This window comes from Rhagoletis zephyria, unplaced genomic scaffold (assembly GCF_001687245.7).
Source record: "Rhagoletis zephyria isolate East Lansing unplaced genomic scaffold, Rhagoletis_zephyria_1.1 Rzeph_scaffold_03733, whole genome shotgun sequence".
NCBI lineage: Eukaryota > Metazoa > Arthropoda > Insecta > Diptera > Tephritidae > Rhagoletis > Rhagoletis zephyria.
In genome coordinates, this window is record NW_016160816.1 from 37,900 (window position 1) to 54,887 (window position 16,988).

General features: G+C 36.1%; 1 protein-coding gene across 1 annotated transcript in view; it reads left to right on the forward strand.

The window, feature by feature from the left end:
* The window catches only part of LOC108369548 (glutamate decarboxylase-like), a gene marked incomplete at its 3' end in the record, with an annotated part of 34,103 nt that extends 19,327 nt beyond the window's left edge, over positions 1–14,776 (forward strand). The window contains exons 2-3 of the mRNA XM_017624673.1: positions 9,462–9,530; positions 14,540–14,776. Coding sequence (XP_017480162.1) covers positions 9,470–9,530; positions 14,540–14,776 — 298 coding nt within the window. The remainder of the gene's footprint in view (positions 1–9,461; positions 9,531–14,539) is intronic.
* Positions 14,777–16,988: the final 2,212 nt, after the last annotated feature.

Consider the following 16,988-nt stretch of genomic DNA (forward strand, 5'->3'; position numbering starts at 1 on the left):
AAATTTGGCACAGTTGTTAACCTTGGTATAACATACGAAATGGCCGAAAATTTTTAAAATCGGACAATAACCACGCCCACATCCCATATAACGGTAATTTAGAGAAATACGAAATCTTCGATAAATCAGTAAATATTAAAGCAAATTTATTCAAAATTGATGCTTGCAACAATTCTTTACCAAGAAATACGCTTAAGACAAAATTTTGAAAAATGGGCGTGGCACCGCCCACTTATGATCACATATATGTATCTCGGTAACCGTTCTACCAATTTGTACCAAACTCGGTGTGGTTATTGTGCTTGGCAAATAAAAGCAAAACGTTGAAAATTATTGAAATCGGACTAAAATAACGGCCGCTTCTCATATAACGGTAAATTTCAAAAATGCTTGAAACTGCAATATTTTGAAATTTAAGGACGCTAATTTACTCAAAATTGATACACCCCGGCTTACCATCTAGCGGTAGCTTTCGGAAAGGTGAAAAACATATATTTAATAATTGCGCCGGGTATTTAATGTTCGGCTCCGCCCGAACTTAGACTTTCTTACTTGTTTCTCTTCATATGGATGACTTCTGTTCTCTGTCATCTTAACAAAAAGCTGTTTCTAAGATGTCTATGATTGACAAAACTTAAAATCTTACTTTCGTAACTTTATCTTACGACTGTGACTATGACCAATATATTTATAGCAGCTTAGGATAAAAAACCAAGTATTTTTTAAGCAAAAAAATACAACTTAACCAAAGTAGTATCTGGCCACCCTTGAGGTACATTCCACTTTTGCGATAAAAAATAATTATCGAAAACGGTTCAATTGTTCCAAAGTTATGCGGTGACATTCCGTAAATAAAAAAAGAAATTTTCCCATGAATTGATAACCTTCCTCCTTATTTTGTAGGCGGTAAAAAATTACTATGACCATGCAGCGGGCGGAATTTTTTGTACTCAATGCAATGAAATTCTCTTTTAAAGTAATTGTTTTCACTAAAATAAAATTTTTTTCAGTTACTTGGCATATATTTTATACAGTAAAGGCAAGTTTCTTGAATACTCTTATACCGAAAAAGTAGACAACCAAATCACACATTATTATTAAACACATTTTCTTTTTATTTCTGCAAAATTATAATTTTGTTGCTTACAAAGTTGTTCGCGGTGACCATTCAATTACCGAGTATACATAAATATTCGAGATCATATTGTTTTGTGGGTTTAAGTGAAACACCCTAATATATGTACATATGTACATGCACCCGCATGGGAAAACATGTTTAACACATTTGATATTTCCTTGTTCTCTGAGTAAGTAGCATAAGTCTTGATTGAGGTCAAAGAAAAAGTAGTACTTTCGAAATACATGCAATGTACTATTCAAATAAGCTTTCCCCAATGCCTTTGTAAGAAAAAATCAATTCTGTCGCTGATTTATTCGCTGCATTTGCTTTTGAACATCTTCTTTGAAATGACACTAATCGGATTCAGAAACTTTTGCAGTTTAAAATTTTAAATTCTTACTTTAAAGCCACTTTTTATTTGCTTCTTTAAGGCCATTAGTTATGCAATGCCAGCAAAAAAGTAGCCATTAGCTCGTGTTCTTGCAACAAGCAAAGCAGAGACACCAAGAAGGCGTGTTCAGCACCAAAGCCATCCACACCAGCTGTCTCTAAGCGCCACCATTTTAGCTAACGTCTCAGCATTTTAGCTCCGCCCACATAGAAAATATGGCAACTATGACGTCATTTACGAAAATTCATGGGGAGCTTTGATGCTCCCCAAATTGCTGCAAATCGCAGAGTAAGAGCGGGAGCTCTCCACCATACGCGCAACGCAAACCGACGATGCTTGTGGGCGGCGGTGGGTGGGTGACTTTGCTTTTGTCTTTGAAAAAAATGAAATCAATAATCACATTGCATTCGTTTGGTCGACGATGTCGCCACGAAGTTTAAACACGCATACGCATACACACTCAAGGCAAGGCAAAGTGCCCTAGCAGCCATTTTGAAAAATCGGCTTCTTAGGCGACTCGAACAGATGCTCTGGCACATAGCGCCGCCGATCGTCAGACAGTGAAGCTGTATTCGCGTTCTGTCCGTCCTGGCTAAACGTAGCTTTTACTGGTTGAGTTGATATCAGAACAAATCAGACAAATCCTGAGCTGAGCTAGAAAGGACTAAGTGTGTTTTTGAAAATTCGGTAGAATTAGTTTGTGTGAAAAATTGAAATTCGTGGAAAACGGTTCAAAACGTGCTTGTGCTTGAAAACATTGTAGCTGAAGTATCCATTTCGAAAACGTTGTAAGATAAATGTAGAAAACGCAAACAGCAAAAAAAAATAAAAAATATAAAAAATTAGCAAATAATCACAAAAGGAAGTGTATCCCTGTAGTTGTTGCTGTATATTTACATATTTTAAGCCCACGCTCCACGCTCTACCATCAGCAATTTGAAGTAGTTAAGACATCACCAATACTCGCATCGCATCTCGCAGACACTTCGCAACAGTCACCAGTCAGTCACTTTCTTCATAAAAATCATATATAGTAAACCAAAAAAAAAAAAAAAACAGTCAAAGTGATTTTCCTAAGGCAATACATCGAAGACCTCCGCAAGATTATTGGTAAGCAGGCTGCACCAATACATACATACCTACATACATATGTACATACACACGCATAAATTTATATTGCTAATTTTTTTTTAATTCCATAAATTAAGTGGCAAAAGTGTGAATTCTAATTTTCCTTATTAAGAAAATTATTGATTACATAATCGTCTAGAGCTTGTCCTCAACGGCACTGCCTTGAAAATTGCGAAGTTCCTTCTGGCAGAGGCTTGGCGCAACTTGCAGCGCGCAGTTGCGAAGCGACATTTCATTAAACACTTTCAACATGCACACATACATACACACCTATAAATCTACATATGTACATACACATACCTCGGTTTTCTCCTCCCCCCCCCCCCCCCCCCCCCCCNTTTTCAGCTGCCATTACGTAAAGTTCAAGTTTTTACAGCACTCTACCCATCTCCTTCTCTCCTAGTTGCACGGAAGTGGATTTTTGCGTGTCTTCACCAAATGCGCATTTCAAATTTGTCCTTCAGTTGTCCTTCGCTACTCGATTATCCGAGCCACTTGCATCGATTTTGTCTTTCCACAACCCATAAAGAACTCCAAACTCTGAAATTGTAAACTGCACGGAGGCTTGAGACCTCCACTTTTCTTAAAATTTATATTCATTTTTTCAATTACACTGTAGGGAAAATCTCAAGTTTTGAAATGACACAATGAACGCCGATACACGTACATGGTCGTACTCTGACCTCTTCCTACATGGCGTATGAGTAACATTTTCCATGTTGAGGTTTGTATTTTTCTCCATTCGAAATTTTTCAGAGCTTGAGGATGATACATATATAATACCAAAGTCGAGTTAAATCGACTTGTTGGCTAAAAAATGTTCCAAAAATTTAGTTAAGTCAATTTTGATTGTAATGATTACCTTTTAAAGCTCTTAAAAAATATCGGCACTCTGGGGAGCTTTCTGGTTTTCACACGAAGCGGAAATACTAAGGCATATTTTTAATTAAATAATTTGGTTTCCTGCAAGTAAACTACATACTTTGTCGACATTTAAAAAAATACTTACCATGAAGTTTTTGCGCTATTTTCGATTTCGTAAATGTAATGTGTAATTTATTTCTGCGATACAAAACTATTTATGGTGGATATGTAAATATCCGAAAATATTCATAAAAGTATATCACAACAAACGTTGCCAGATTTTTTTTTTTTCTAAAAACTGTAAATTTCCGGAAAAAATGTGTACTTTCTAACCATAAAAAAAGAAGGGAGTTTTTAAAATATTAAGGTTTTTTCATTTTATTAAATATTAGAAACAAAAAACGATGCATTACATTAAACAAAACAACATAAACCATTCAAATTATAGTCAACTGAACATATAATTGACATTTTATTTTAATGAAATTTAGTTTTGTTATTTTTCGTAAATTGCTTAGTTAATTTTTTTGAGTATTTGATTCGTTACCTCAAATTTAGTACGCCCTGAAGAATTTTTGTTTTTTTAATCTTTAGTTCTTAAACTACCAGCAAGTGCTGATGAGCTTTAAAAAAGGCAAAAAAGGAATATATTTTTTAATTTTGTTATGTGAAGGTCCAATTAAAGGTATAAAAAAATACATACCGTGGTCAAAAATTTATAGCCGAACCACTTTTTGCCAAATTTTAACGTATTATTTCTGTTGAACTTTTGTTATTTTTTTATAAAAATAAAGTTCATTCTTTAACAAAATCCGTGTAAATCCAAGTTTCTAAATTTGAGCAGTCCACTTGCAAAGGCGCTATGTAAATTTTTTTAGATTTTTAGTTTTTGGTGAGTAACGTACCGGTATTTAAAGTAGTTTCATGTCCACTAACAATACAGTGTAAAATCTTTCTATATTCTGAAAAAATAGCATCAAATATTATCTACTTTTGCAAAAGTCGCTAATATACTTATGTATGTATGTATTTATACACTTTCAAAAGTCTCCATCTTCGGATGAACTTAGAAAACCGCAAGAAAACGTGGTAGTTTCGGTGCCTAGTGGAAGGCGTCGTAAAAAATAAGCAGACCAATCTTCATGGAAGAGTGAACGCGAAAAGCTTAAAAAAGCTGGCCATATAAAACTTACTGTTTCAAAACTCGCTATATTTAATTTGTATATATAAAATTTGCAAAAACTACCACACTGCGATTTTGATTTTTAATGTTATTAGGCTCTTATTTATCCAAATTTTCAGATAATAAAAAGAAATATACAATTTGGATGTTATTTGTTGTTGTAGACGTTTTTTTTTTTTTAATTTATGGCTTACTATTATAAAATCACATAACGCTGTTTGCAAGTGCAATATTAAAAAAAAAAAATCAACAAACTTTCGTAGGAAATTCGAACTTTTTTAAAATTCTAAAATATTTAGCCATTTGAAACTTGTACTTTATTCTACTAGAATTCAATAGGCTACAAAACTGCATAAAATCTGTTGATTTTTTTTTTTTTTATTGCATAAAATTTTAAGGCAGTGTCACTCGGATTGGTACATTTGTTCACATTTGTACATTTTTATATTGGGCTATTGGTACAAAAAAAAATGGGATACCTTTCCTTGTAGTAGTCACAACATTGGTACAATTCAGCGATGTTCTATTGAAAATTTTCAACAAATTAATTTTCGTGATTGGGATAAAGAAAAATATTTTGGGTGGTCACACAATTGGGATACGATTTGCACCAAATTTTGGCAAATACCCAATGGTGTGACACTGCCTTTAAACTTGTATTTATACGGATGTTGGTACAGAATGAACTATAAAAAAACTAACCAAAAGTAAATAAGAACAAAAATAATATTTTAAAACTGATTACTCGGCCGTGCTATCATAGTAGCACAATGCCACTAATTTTCAGGCAATAGCCTCATGCGATTATCGATTATATTTTTTGTTGTTTGTGTGAAATATTTTATTTTTATCAGTATTTTTCTTTTAATCAAAATATGTTGAAATAAAAGTGAAACTAAAAAAAAATCAATACAATTTCAAATTACATAAACCCAGTCACAGCCCTTTTTTGTATTCGACGCTTTCGGAAATCACATAATAAATACATAAAATAAATAAAAGCTGTTTTGATTAAAAAATATTACATAAACTGGAAACTGTTAAAAATAAGTGCGCTGGTGTACAGAGATTTTAGAACCTATTTAGTTCCTAAAATTCCTGTATGCAACACATAACAATAAAAATTGCACATCGAATTGCTAAGAACGATGAAGTAAATCGATTCAGACATGTCTGTTTAACTGGCCGCGCGTGCACAAAAGTTAGCACATGTTAGTTAAGGGGCTGTTCAATTATTATGTAAACACCAGTGGGAAGCGGGAGTCTTGGTTTGGCAACATTTCTTCAAATAAGTAAAACATTAATTACACACGCACAAATTTTGCCTGCAATTTCGATCACAATTGAACACTGCACTTCACTCTCGTTTCGGATTTATGAAAGCGTTTTTCTAAGCTGTTTAGTGGTTTAACACTTCTTGGGGGCACTTGATATTGGAATAAAAATTGCGCAATTCGATCCCTAACTACATTTTTTTGTGAAGAACGCCCGTTAGCCTTAAATTGGTAAAATTACAATTATTTTTTTTTATTTTGTTTACATCTGTCATTTTTTACAAATGAAGAAAAGTCTAAGAGTTGCCAAGTATAAATATTTTTATATCTATTTATTAAAATAATAATTTACAATAATAATTTATTTAATTAATACTTTATTAAAATACAAATTTGAAGTGCAAATACATTTGTAAAACTGTTTATCACAAAATGTTATTAATTGTTTGCAAGCATACTATAGTTTTCATGCACTTTAAGAACAAATAATCTAATATGTGTACATACATATCGTCGTTTCAAATACAAAACCGCGTATTGTCATTCTGCAAAACCGCGTAACTGACATTGGTTGTCAAAAATTGGATTCGCTCACACAAGCTCTTGGCTCAATTCTTATCCATTCGTCCTGAAATATACTAGCCAGAAATACGTTTGCTTTATAAAAAAGATAACCATTTTGAAATATGGGTGACTTTACTCTCTAGAAAATAATTTATGCAATTACGCGGTTTTGCATTTTCTTGATACGCGGTTTTGTACTTTAAACGACGATATGTATAGCATGTACTTACGGCGGCCGCCGTAGCAGAGTGATTACATGTGCGTACTTCCACTCCATAGGACCATGGTTAAATACCTGGTCAGATCATAGCCCAAAATAGCAGTCGTCCTTCGGCACGCAATGGCAAACCTTCGAGTATATTTCTGCCTTGAAAACTCTTCTTATAAAATCAGAACTCATGCCTCAAGTTTGAGCAGAAGTTCGGCCAAACACTTAGAAAAATATTTTAGCACCAAATATTTATTTGTTTACTTATTTTAAGGGAGATGGCAATCTTCTGGTTTCACATTTTGAATACAAAAATCTCAACCCTGATGCAACAAATAGTATTAGTACTGAATGATAATGACAGATTGCATTCACATAAACGTACAATCAAACATGATTGAGTCTTTTTTTTGCATTCAAATTCTCTATGTGAATGGGTGTCAACCATTCCATAACACACTGCGTATTTTGTGTTTACAATTTGTAACCAATCTTAGTTAAGAGTGGTTGTTAAATTTTTTAAATCAAACAAACACATTTTTGACACGAAAAAAATGAGAATGCACACTCAATTGATTCGATCATTACACAGCTCTGATGCATAGATAGAGGAGATAGATATATTAAAAAGCAAGTCTAAACAATCAGAGGTATGGAAGATATATATACCTGATGTAGCACCAATCTAAGTGATTTTCACTTCTGTGTGATCGGTATGTAAACCGGTAATACAATTTAATGGGTTTAGCTTCCTACATAATGGAGATACATATATCACAAAAACTGGTATCTGAACAATCTGTGGTAAAAGAGATAAAGCTTATACAGCATAGATTTTGACGATTTTCTCAGCATACTTTGTATTATTATTAATAAAATAGCTTACGAAATTTGTCGGTTTTAGCTGTCCAAATAAAGGAGTTTTACAGTAAAACCCCATATCTGAACAATCAGTTGTATGGGAGATATACATATGTATGTTATAGTGACCCGATCTTTGTAATTTTCACTGTAAGTATTCTGTTAATAATGAGTGAAAATGGTGCGAATTTTCATATTCCTAGCTGCATAAATGGAGAAGTTATGGCAAAAAATCGATTATCTGAACAATCAGTTGTAAGAAGGCTACAGGTTATAGCGACCCGATCTTCGCAATTTTCACTGAAAGTAGTCTTTAGATAATGAGTGCGGACAGCGCAAAATTTCATGTTCCTAGCTACTTAAATGGAGTAGTCATAACGAAAAATCGTATATCTGAACAATCAGTTGTATGGGAGCTATATGCTTTGGTGATCCGATTCTTCCGGTTCTCAGAATGCGTAAATAGAAATCGGCAGCTTTATACCATTAGAGAGGGGCCATTCATTGACAAGCGATGGGACCTTTGAGAAGGCGGCTTATTTGCTTTTTAAGCTCTTATCAATCCAATTCTTTTTTATGGTAACCTTGTTCGTTTGATCCCAATAGATACGTATTTAGCTGGGGAGGGTGCCGAAGATTTGCCAATGAATGGAAACACACAGATAAGGTAACACATAATATGTACTTGTATATGTACCCGTACATAGAAAAGCGTTATCTGATTTTTTCTTTAGGGAGCTTAACGCAAGCCCAAGTTCTTTTGTTGCGAATTTCTTTCAAACGCTATTGTTTTAATCTAATAAGAGGCTTTTAGTGAATAATCGACCAACTTTCGTATAAACTGGAGTTTGAATGGAGTTTAATTAACGAAAGAGGGCAATTACAAAATTTTTAAAAAATTTTCTCAAATAGGTTTTAAAATTTAGCTGGGGCCTTTTACATAAATTTTGTTCTGAAAAAATATGTTTGAAGGAAGAAGTGATTTTTTTAATTTTTTTACATGTTTAGTGGCAGTCGTTGTGGTGTAGTGGTAAGCACTGCCCGCTTCCACTCCGCAGGACCTGGGTTCAAGCTCAGCCCAACCCAGCACCAAACCAAAAAAAAAATAGTTTTTTCTAAGGGCGGTCGCCCTCGGCAGACAATGGCAAACCTCCGAGTGTATTTCTGCAATGAAAACACAAAAAAAAAATACAATCGCCGTTCAGAGTCGGCGTAAAACTGTAGGTTTGTGTGACAACATCAAGGTGCACATTAAAAATCACTAACATACATATCTGTGTTCGTTTGGAAAAGTAGCTTATGTCGAAAGGCTGGCTTTAGTATAATACGGCATTCCCTTTATTCTTTAAACAACAAGAATTTTTTGCATGAGACTTAACAAGAATATTGACTTGCTAGTATCGGAACTATTTCTTGCACGTTTATTTGCCAAAAGTATTTCAACGGCTTAGCGCCGCTGAGTCATTCGCAATCGTATGCTGCGAATGCCGATTTATACTAAAGCCAACCTTTCGACATAAGCTACTTTTTATACGAACACAGATATGTGTAAGCGCCAATCTATTATATAGCATGTTTATTTATTTACTTTTCTTAAGATTACCTATGTATGTGTTAATTTGTTTACTTATTTATTATGCTGTAGCTTGTCTCATATTATAATTCCCTAAGACTGGTTTTGTCATAGCTAATTAAAAGTGAGGTATTTATCGAAATCCCGCAAAAAAGAGGTTATTTTTATCAATTGATAATATTTTACTGCAGGCCATGTACAAATATGACACATGCACTCATACATACTGCATATATGTACATACATACATACGCTTGTAACTACATAAAAATGTGTTGTTGTTTTTTTTCAGAGGAGAAGATGTCGATCAATCCAAACGGATATAAACTGTCCGATAAAACGGCGCGGCTCACGGCACATGGTAAGTTATATTCACATACATACATATCGTCGTTTACACTACAAAACCGCGTATCGTCGTTCTGCAAAACCGCGTAACTGACATTGGATGCCAAAAATCGGATTTGCTCAAACAAGCTCTTGGCTCAAACCTTATCCATTCGTCCTGAAATATACTAGCCAGAAATGCGATTGCTTTATAAAAAAAAAAAAAAAAACATTTTGAAAAATGAGTGTTTTTACTCTCTAGAAAATAATTTATGCAACCTCACAAACGCGGTTTAGCATTTTTTGGATACGCGATTTTGTACTTTAAACGACGATATATGATTGCATAAAAATTTGAAAATTGAACCTTTTGAAAGCTTCGTTATGGCGCCGGCTCTCCCATAGCCAGCCAAAGTTTTGCAAAGCCCATTCCCATCATAAACATTCTGTATTTACTAATCCCAATTCCATCCGCAGCCATTACCTGACTTGTATTCGAATGTGTAAATACTTACATTCAAACATACTTTTACATTCATACCGAAGGCCTTTTCAAAGCTCAAAGTAGAAACGTATGGTTTTAGCATGTTCAAGCACTGTATAAATATGTACTCCAGTACTTAAGTTGTGCCCACACAAACAGTTGGCAAATGACATACTAAGGGCCGTTTTCTGAAGTTACCTTTAACTTTAAAGCTCACTATATATTTAAAGGTTGGATTAAAAATAAAGCTATGTCTAAAGTTAAGCATTTCTATTATCGGTTTTTGACGTATGTATGTTTCCTGGTTGTAAATCAATTTAAAACCGACAATAAAATGATTTACTTTAGACACAATCATAAATTTTAATGCAACCTTTAAATATAAAGTGAGCTTTAAAGTTACAGGCTACTTGAGAAAACGGCCCTAAGTATTTGTTAGTTGTGTGGCTCAACTAATAGCAACGCTTAGGCTGAAGTTTGCCAAAATACTGAATTCGCGTTTACTTACAAATGTGATTCACAGATTCACTACATACAAACATACAAACTGTTTGTATTTCTAAGTGCAAAACAAAAAAAAAAATATACCTACTTTTGTGCACCAGAAGCTGCCGGTGTCGGACACACTCGTCCACTGAGGTGATAAATTGCTCTGCAATTCGTGTCCCCACCCCCGCTCTCTGTGAGGCAGCAGCATTACCGACTCCTCCTCCTCCTTCACGTTTCGCTCGCACACGCATGCAAGCAACGTAGCAGCAGATTAGCCGTGGATGTGTGTGTGTGTGTGTGCGTGGCAGGCATCCGCAGCAGCAGCAGCGACGCGACGTTAAGAAGTCAAAGTCATCCCCTTTCCTGTGTGCGGCGAGTGAGTGTGTGTGCGGCTGAAATTCAATACACGGCACAGGCATAAACCGTTTAGTCACAGGATATTACGTTCGTTTACATGTCACTGGAATTCCGCTTATTTATTACGTACGCACTACGTATGGCAGCAGCGGGCGCTGAGCACAGCTACTTACGTACTAATGCAAAAGCTATGCGAAGTCGGTTTTCCTAACTGGGGGAGTTGGGTGGTGGTGGTGGTTGTGTGGTGTGTAACAATTTTTTTGGTGCTCAGTTTTACTTTAACTCGTCGCGCATTCTTCGGGCCTAAAAATCCTTATCAGTCCATCAGTTTATCAGTCGTTGACGTGCGTATGTGCGGCTGGTGCTGCTTCCTCTTCCTTTTGTAAACAATCCGATTTTTATCAGTCAGTGCTTATGAGTTTGTTCGTATGCATGTGCGGGTATGGCATAGCGAATGCGACCATCAACGTGTTTTTAAATTGAATTTGAAGAGCAGAGAAAGCAAATAAACGATTTGGTAAGGATTCACTGGAATGTTTCTCTCGAGCAGAAAGAGGCAGATACAGTTGATTATTCGAGAAATAAGGACATTTGTGAACTAGCAGGGTGGCATATTATTTTAAATTCTCACGCCACTACAATTGCACTAGGAAAAGAAAATTTAATTTCGCGGCCGATTTCATTTCGAGAATGCAAATAAAAATTAGTGTCTGGCAATTAAGTTTCACTGTAGTATACAATTTCATGGACTTAGCATCTAATTTAAAAAAGATGGAAGGTGCATACTTACGTATGTATTCATTCATTCTTTTACGAAAGAGCGCAAACTTTATATACTAGTTGGACCAAAAATGTTCGCCATTTTCCTCATCGCATTGCGATGTTACGCCAATTATACATACACACAAGTGGACACGTGCTTCTTCCGAGTCATAGGATTTTTTCATACGGGCGTACGACATATCCAGGGTACCGCGGGTAGATTTTGGAGCCCTCTGGCGGCGATGTTTTTGTTATGGCGTCTGTCTAACCTATAATTTATTTTTTTAGTCGATATAAAATTACGGGCATTAAAAGATATTAGAGAGCGTAATTTTTTGTTCGATGAGAAAGGGTTCTGCTCTTCATTCACTATTTCAAACCTATAACTGCCAAAAGTGTTAGGCTTACCATGTCATCTTCATCTACGAACGCCAGCAGCATCGTGCTTTTGTCGTTGCGAAAACCGCGTTTGGTCCCGAATGGAACGTCGACAGGTCCCTGTTAATTTGGACGGAAATGAAAGTTATGCTCAAAGTCCTTCTTCGTATGATCTCTAATGGATTCCAAATTTAGACTTGCATCGTATAGACATATTCTTTCCCTGCTATCAAACCACCACCATATCTCAAGTGTAGTCTGGATGTCTGTTAACAGATTTCCATCTTGCCACTAATTTCTTCTTTTTGAATAGACGTCTCTCTCCTACTTTCTGTATCGCTCAATTGTAGCTCGCGTCGACATTAGCCGTGGGGAGGTTTTGTAGGGTGTGTATTTTTCTGCAGCACCACGAGACTCTCTTCTCTATCTCTTTTGCTCATTTATTTCCCGACGCTCAGAGGCCGGAGAAGCCATGTTTTGCGCGAAAAATGAGAAGAGCTGTTACATTAATAACATAACTGCAGGATCGTAGTATTGTTGTAGTGCTAAATCCGAAAATGGCATACAAGTTATAGTTTGACAGTTGACAGCTGTCAAATAAACTGCCAATTTCTGTAAAAATAAGAAATGTTTTTGAAAATATCAGTGGTTAGGTTAGACACGAACTTTATGTCAAATTAAAACTTTGACAGTTGACAGCTGTAAAATGGACTGAATTTTTCTAAAAATAAGACAATCTTTTTGAAAATGCCACTTATTAAGTTTTTAGACATGCTGATCACGAATTTTATCTCAAATTAAAACATTGCGAATTGACAGCTGTCAAATGGACTAACGGAATCAGTTTTCTCATTTTTAAATAACGTTATTCAGATTTTAATTTTTGGAAAAATTGCGGACGTCACATTGGATTTGCATTTTGAATTTTCAGTAACTAGTTAATTTTAAATTTTAAGTGTTGGATGCCATATTGAATTTTTGAAAATTTACTTCAGGTTTATTAAGACATATCTTATAATTTATATGATGCTTAATACAGAATAAATTACATTAATCACTTTTAATACACTTTATATTTTTTGGAACTGCTAAAGTTGGTCTAGTGAAAGAAAAATGGCCGCCACTCTTTTTGGCGGCTTTCCTTTTTCGATGCCTTGGCAAAACCGCCTAGATATGACCTGGGTAGGCCACTTTTGAAATCTAAATTCGAATTCAAAATTTTTAATTCTTTCAAAAGCGTAAAGTTTTAATATCTCTGACTTCTGAGCTCTAGAATTTCGAAAAGGAACTCACTCACAAAACTGATTTTAAGGTTAGGACTCCTCCTTTATTTACAACGACACAGTTTTTTTATTTGCACTCAAATGCGCAAGCAACTTGTTCAGCCCTTCTGTTACTCCAGTAAAACCAAATTCTTCAAATAACTAACTTCAACAACTGAGTAGAAAAACAAGAAATTAATTTTGAATACAAAAGCTGATGAATGATGCTTCCCATTCCTCATTTTGGGCGCCAGCTGTACGACCTTGCGAGGGTCGATTGCCATATTGCCGCACTCGTCGCCCACTTCGGGGCCATACAAAACTACCACCTCCCACTTCCAAGCCATTTTATGCCCACACACACTTACTCGCCAAACACATACACACACACTCTTCTGTATGGCACTCGCCTTATTATTATTGTTATACCGTTGTTTATGGCCCAACCACATTCGATGGCACAACAACAGCAGCTGCCACGGACATTAAGGGGGAGATTTTCAATCAGTACACGGTAGCCGCAATTTCCTCCAGCAAGCTAAGAATATTTTCATCTTTTATGCTCTGTCCGGTGTGTTTGATTATCGTAGCGGGTTTGGTAAGAAAGAGAAAAACGAAAAGCTTTAAAATGCAATCTGATTTTTATGGACGGCCAGGAAACCAGAAATCAGATCAGCCACACTTAATGGGCAAAATTTGCAATTTTCTTTGGTTTTTTTTTTATTGAATAGCGAGTGGAGGCGAAGCAGGACGACAAGTCATATTCATATATCATAAAGCAGTAGATAAAAAACAAAAACGGAAGATATGTACGCTCAGAAGCGAACTTCAATCGGCATATCGCTTTAAGAGAAAGTAAAAAAAAGGGAGCAAAGAGAATTATGAAACTATTTTCGTCATTGCTTGATAAAAAAACACTGTGCAACAATAGAATGAAGTCTTCAAGTGTCCAAGTACAGGTCGTAGGGCTGACCGAATATTTTCATTTCATTTTATTAACAAACCTTTCGGACTAGATTAACAAAGTCACTTAATAAAAATTTACCAACTAAATTAAAGAGATGGTTAATTTGCTAAATAGTAAAGGCAGAACATCGTAAAATCAAGATCAATAATTCTAGAAGCTATTAAATTCTCAAAGAGAATTCGTCCAATTATTCTGATTTTACTACACCATGTTAATTTTTTTTCTTTTCAACTTTGTCCTTTGGAGACTTTATGAACAAAATCTCGTAAATTTTTCATAATTCCCTCCCCTCGAATCTCTTCATGGAAAAAGTATAATTTTTTGTTTTTTTTTCACCCTTGCAGATCTGCTGCCGACTACAGTCAGCGCCACTGCTGAAACCCGAGAGTTCCTCCAAAAGGTCATCGATGTCCTCTTGGATTTCGTAAAGGCGACCAACGATCGCAACGAGAAGGTGCTTGAGTTCCATCATCCAGAGGAAATGAAAACGCTTATCAACTTGGAGATACCGGATCGCGCGGTGACGTTGCAGCAGTTGATTGAGGATTGCGCCACCACACTCAAATATCAGGTGAAGACTGGTAAGTACGCTAACTACCGAATAACCAAAAATTTGTATACGAAACAAGGAAGTTGAAGAAAATTCGAATGAAAGTTAATTGAATAAGTAAAGTTAGTTGATAAGCGCGCGGTGTTTTTACTTCCACTGTCAATGTGATACCGGGCGGGAATTGGTGGGCGCTCACTTTGCCGCACTCATTTGTAGACATACAAAACACATACATACATATATATGTACATATTTTGTTTGGCGTTAATTTTATTTGGAAGCAAAAAAAAAAACAAACAATTGCAGCAGAATAGAATTCATTAAAAAGTTTTGCTCACAAAATAAGCAAATAAAAACAGCAGCCGATAGCCGCCTTACCTTCCGGAAGCCAACGTCAACGCTGACACTTCCGCAGCAAGGCCAACATATCCGGTTGGTGGTGGAACGCTGCGTTTAAGTGTCTGCCTGTGGCAAATATCCATGTTTGTTGTAACTATGTATGTATGTGGCACGTCCCGTCTTCGAAGTGCCATAAATACGCTTATTATCGCTACTTCAAACAGAATTGCGGTCACGTGGCAAATTCGATTAGGAAGCGCACGCAGGGGCGGGCAACGACACAGCACGCAGCGACAATAGAATCAGTGTAGCATTCAACGACGCAAAAGTTCGGCGCTTTGTGGCTGCCACACGACTTTTGGCTTTCAATCCTTTGGTTGCATGCGATTTTGATTGATTTGGCACTTACGACAACCACAATATTTGTCAGCAAAAAAAAAAACTAAAGTAGATGCTCTAAAATCCACGAAACCTTTCCCCGCGATAGATACAAACGTTTGTGTGGTTGTGTGCCACGTCTGCAAATGAAAGGTGTAAATTTAAGAGTCTGCATTCAATGGGCCATAAAATGGCATTAGAGCGTTGATCTGGTTATCTACCCATTGTTCGCTGTCCACATTGTGTGTGTGTCTGTCTGCTACCCTAATGCAACCGCAAAGCAGCCAAGCACGTCTCTTTGCAACAAAGAGACATCATGCCGCGCTTGGCGGGTGGGAGCACCAAGCATATGCTAGCTGGTGACTCTGGTAATTATTATTCAAATATTATGCAAAGACAAATTTGATTTTGAATGAGTGTCGAAACTGTAGTCTCTAAACAGCGGATGATTTGCGCCGAAGCCACTGCTGTTAAAATAATCGGATGTTCTCGTCAACCTGTTCAAACATTCCGCAGCGAGATAAGCTCGGAAAGCAATTATGCAAAGGCGTACGAGGGTTGACTCTTTCAAAATAAACAAACAATATGTAATATTCGCAAAATAATAAATTTTATTATTACGTTCGTCCTCTTATTTCTTCTAAAAAAGGATTATGGCAAAGCCAGGCATTCCTTAAATCTATCTTTACATTTCGGGAGGTTTAGCAACTAATCTTTTACAAATAGAAGCATTTACTCCATATTGACTTTCTAAAGGCGAGCCAATTATTACATACCCAAGACTTTCATATCCTATAATAATAGTAATAGATTTGCGCTTAAACATACATATGTCAGTATTTGGCCGAGCTTCTCCTCCGATTTGTGACGTGCGTATTGATGTTGTTACACAAAGGGGAGGCATCTAAGGTTTTACGCCGACTCCGAACGGCGATTGTATTTTTATGAGAAGCTGTTTTTCATGTCAGAAATACGCACGGATGTGGCTTTGACCAGGGCTCGAACCACTACATCACAACGGCCAACCATCTTCTATATATATAAAACAATAGCCGTTTTCGTTGCTCGGAGTTAACTCAAAAACTACTGCATAGATTTGAGTCAAATTTTCAGAGGTTATACCTTGCATATATGGTCCTATTATAGGCTACCAGAAAACTCGTTAGGTGGCGCTGGGGTCGAGTTATTTATAAAAGTCGTATTTATGAACCGATTTCGTTTAAACTCAAAACGTGTGCTACCTCCATGATGAGAAATACGCATGTGAAAAATATACCCGCTAGTTGGCGCTGGAAGCGATTTATTTATTTATGAACCGATTTTGTTTAAATTCAAGATGTGAGCTACCAGTATGATGGAAAATATGTTTACCAAAAATATACCCGCTAGGTGCGCGGGAGTCGAGCTATTTATAAAAGTCGTATTTATAAACCGATTTCGTTCAAATTCAAAGTATGAGCTACCTGCATGATGAAGAAAAGTAAGTGCGCCTGGGCCACACAGTAGTAGTGAAACTTACGTTACAT